Source organism: Microtus ochrogaster, chromosome 5 (assembly GCF_000317375.1).
Source record: "Microtus ochrogaster isolate Prairie Vole_2 chromosome 5, MicOch1.0, whole genome shotgun sequence".
Classification (NCBI taxonomy): Eukaryota; Metazoa; Chordata; class Mammalia; order Rodentia; family Cricetidae; genus Microtus; species Microtus ochrogaster.
The window spans coordinates 39,898,626-39,901,856 of NC_022012.1; the positions used below are offsets into that span (position 1 = coordinate 39,898,626).

The 3,231-nt window shown below is 56.9% G+C and overlaps 1 protein-coding gene across 6 annotated transcripts in view; it reads right to left on the minus strand.

Annotated features, from left to right (window-relative positions):
* The window catches only part of Sidt2 (SID1 transmembrane family member 2), a 17,630-nt gene extending 15,046 nt beyond the window's left edge, over nt 1-2,584 (minus strand). For 4 of the 6 annotated variants that reach the window (XM_005347249.3, XM_005347248.2, XM_013346262.2 and 1 more), the window contains exons 1-4: nt 2,093-2,583; nt 625-746; nt 253-417; nt 119-164 (exon numbers count right to left, since the gene is read on the minus strand). In XM_005347249.3, coding sequence (XP_005347306.1) covers nt 119-164; nt 253-417; nt 625-746; nt 2,093-2,275 — 516 coding nt within the window. In that variant the 5' untranslated portion in view covers nt 2,276-2,583. Of the gene's footprint in view, nt 1-118; nt 165-252; nt 418-624; nt 747-2,092 lie in introns of all 6 variants that reach the window. The other 2 variants (XR_003376938.1, XM_026779158.1) reach the window with 2 other exon arrangements.
* Nucleotides 2,585-3,231: the final 647 nt, after the last annotated feature.

The window sequence follows — 3,231 nt, forward strand, 5'->3', positions numbered from 1 at the left end:
GACCAGGCTGGTCTCGAACTCACAGAGATCCGCCTGCCTCTGCCTCCCAAGTGCTGGGATTAAAGGCGTGCGCCACCACCGCCCGGCTGAGACCCCCATTTTGGACAAGGGATTTTACCTGGGGCTGGGCTGCAGTGGTATTGAAGGTAAACGGCTCCCCAGTCCTATAGGGCAGAGAAGAATCCCACAATCACTCCCAACTCTTGGGAAGAAGCCTGAGGCTTTATGGTCCTCTCACTCGACCCTGATTACCTGAGCACAAAATTGTCCACACGGTTGACTCGGAGCTGGTAAGTGGTGTTGACCGGTGACAGGGTGGACACATCCACATAGAAAAACTGGACCTCAGACTCATTCTTGGTGGGGGGCTGACACAGAGTTCGTTCAACTTTTTGGTAGAGGTACTTACGCTGATACCTACAGTCCAAGACAGAGAGGGTGTGACTAGTCCCAGCCAGCCTGGCACTAGAGGGAAGTGAGGCTCCAGTTCTTTCCGTCGGGTCCCCATACCTCCCAAGACGCTGGGCTCAGGGAGCAGGGAGGAGAAACAGAAGGTCTCCTGGGTGAGGCTCCCTTCAAGGCCTGGCTAGGCCGCCCCTCCCTTCATCCCCAGGTCCTACTCACAGCCCTCGCAGGATTAGGGGCACCTGGAAGGACACAACAGCTTCTTTCTGGCGGACCACGAACAGCAAAGGCGCCTCTTTCTGCTTGTTCAGGACATTCACAGACACTCGCACACCCTCAGTCTGCAGACGACAAAAAGTGCCCTCACTCAGCCCCTCTGTCCCTCAAACACATGATGCTACAGACTGCATGCCCTGCTCTGCCCTAGGCTATCCATCCTGGCCTGCTTGTGTGGGAATAAGCCCTGTCTTGAGGAGGGGCTTGGCGTCATTTGCCTGCTTTTGGAAGATGTGCAGTCTGTGGAGCAGCAGGTCCCAGACAACTGCAGGATATGCAGAAAAGACCGTAGGAGGTTCCAGGATAGCCCTCGTGCGCACACACGTGGCCAGGCACACACTGACAGAGGACAGCAAGAAGTGTCCTCAATCTTCCTCTTGTGAACTAGGAAGCCAGCAAGAAGCTCCGGTTCCACGACTACTCTGGAGGCCAGAGCCCTGCAGGGAGGGGTGGACAGGAACAGCGCGGAGACTGTTGAAATCCAAGTTACACTCTATTTCTGACCAAGGGCCAAGCTGTGAAGTGACTTTACCTCGGAACCTCAACTCTCCCCTCTAAATAAGCCACCCTTTGCTGTGGATGGGGCCACACAGGACAGTGAGGGTTTAAGTGACAAATCACAAGAATGTTTCTACTTCCTAGGCTGCCAAAAGCAAATCTAGGAAGGGGTAGCACTTTTAGGATGACCAGGGACACCGGACTGAAAGAGAAGATATCAAGGTTCAGGGAAATGGATTCTGACCTGCCAGAAACCAAACCCCTCTCCATCCCAAAGAAAAGCCCAGATGCCTCATTCTCAACTCCACTGCTTTCCACTCGATCCAGCTCTGGCCTAGGAGGGAGAGCAGGAGGCCACACTCTGCCTGGGCCCGGCTACCTCGCCTTCTACTTTCACCACTGGGGAGAAATGAGTAAGAAATCAGAGCCAGTTCTGAGCTTGAAACAAACTCCCTTTCTTTCTCTTGCCACTCAGCTCGCGGAGGGCCTTATCTCTGTCATCTTCAATGTACAAGGCCAGCTGGCTTTCCGAGGCAAGCAGGTCTGCCTCCTTCACCTCCCTGTGAAGTGGAGCAGTAAAACTTGCTGGAGCAGAGCCTTTCAGTTCTACGTTGGCCCCTTTTGGAGTTGTCTGAGCAAGCCCCATAGAAACCAGTTTCCCCTTCACTCCGACCTCACACAGCTTCCAGATTGAGAGTCAGGGTAGGGAGCAGGGTAGACCTGTCCAGATCACAGCTGGTGGCAGGGAACTTCCCAAGCTGCCCAGCTGGAGCTGCAGGGAAAGCTAGTGGGAACGAGGCCTCGGCAAGGGGAGGGAGGCTCGGAAGCTGGCGGAGACGGCAGGGGTGACATCAAGGCTGGGTTGGGCGCCCACCCTCTCAGCCGCCCTGCCGCAGTGGAGCCCCGCGCTCACCCGGTTGCGGGTCACGGTGTGGTTGAAGGTGTAGATGTTGACCAACTCGCTGTTGACGTCGTCCGCGTAGGTGCGCTCAAACTCCGCGTCTTTCTGCGAGACGTTCTTGGGCCCCAGAGCCCCTAGGTGACTCTCGACGGCGACCGTCAGAAGCAAGCACAAGGGCAGACTCCGGGCGAACATGGCCCGGGGCGGCGGGGACTGGCGACAGGACAGCGACCGGGCGCGTTGCGACTGCCGCAGCAGCTTCCAGCATCTCACCAGGACCAGAACTTTAACCCCGGCCGGAGATAGGACGCGTCCCCTCCCTGGAGCCGCTCCTGGGCCTCACGCGGACCCCAGCTCGCGTGGGCGGCACCGCGACCCGCAACCCCGGCCCGGCCCGGCCGGAGACCCGGCGTCAGCTCGCGCCCGGAGAGCGGAGGTGGCGGTGGCCCTGGCCCGAGGCTTCCCGGACGCGGGCTCTTTAAGAGCGGCGGACGCGGCGCAGAACTCTGGGCCACCAGGCGCCGCGCCGCGGTAAACAGCGGGGCTGCGCCCGCCCATGACGTCAGGGGAAACCGACGCGGGTTTAAAGGGCCAGGCCGCCTTCTTCGCCGACCTGCGAGTGCCTGGAGTGACTTTTTCTTTTTTATTGAAGGACCACTAGGTGTTGTATTCTTGTTTTTGTGATCAGCGATTTTTGTTTTTTGAGACAGGGTCTCACATAGCCCAGGGTGGCCTGGAACCGATTGTGTAAGCTCGAGGGCCTTGAACTTCTGGTCCTCCTCCTGCCTCTATCGCCTAGTGATGGCACAACAGGCGAAATTCAGAGCGCCCAGTTAAGTGCTGGGTCTTGTTGACAGATGTTCTCTTTGGCAGAGCAGGAATTCTCCCCCCAATCCATTAATCCTAGCTTCATTTTTTTTTTTCTCATTGTAACCACCTGCCCACTAAATGCCGCTCCCCCTCCCACTACAGGGTCACTCTGTTGCCAGGACAATGCCGCCTTCCAACCTAGGAGCTATTTCCCTTCTTTGCAGAGGCTATTTTTGTTTGTTTGTTTGTTTGTTTGGCTGGTTGGTTTTTCAAGACAGGGTTTCTCTGTGTAGGACAGGCTGGCCTTGAACTCACTTGAACTTCTGCATTCCCCAAGTGCT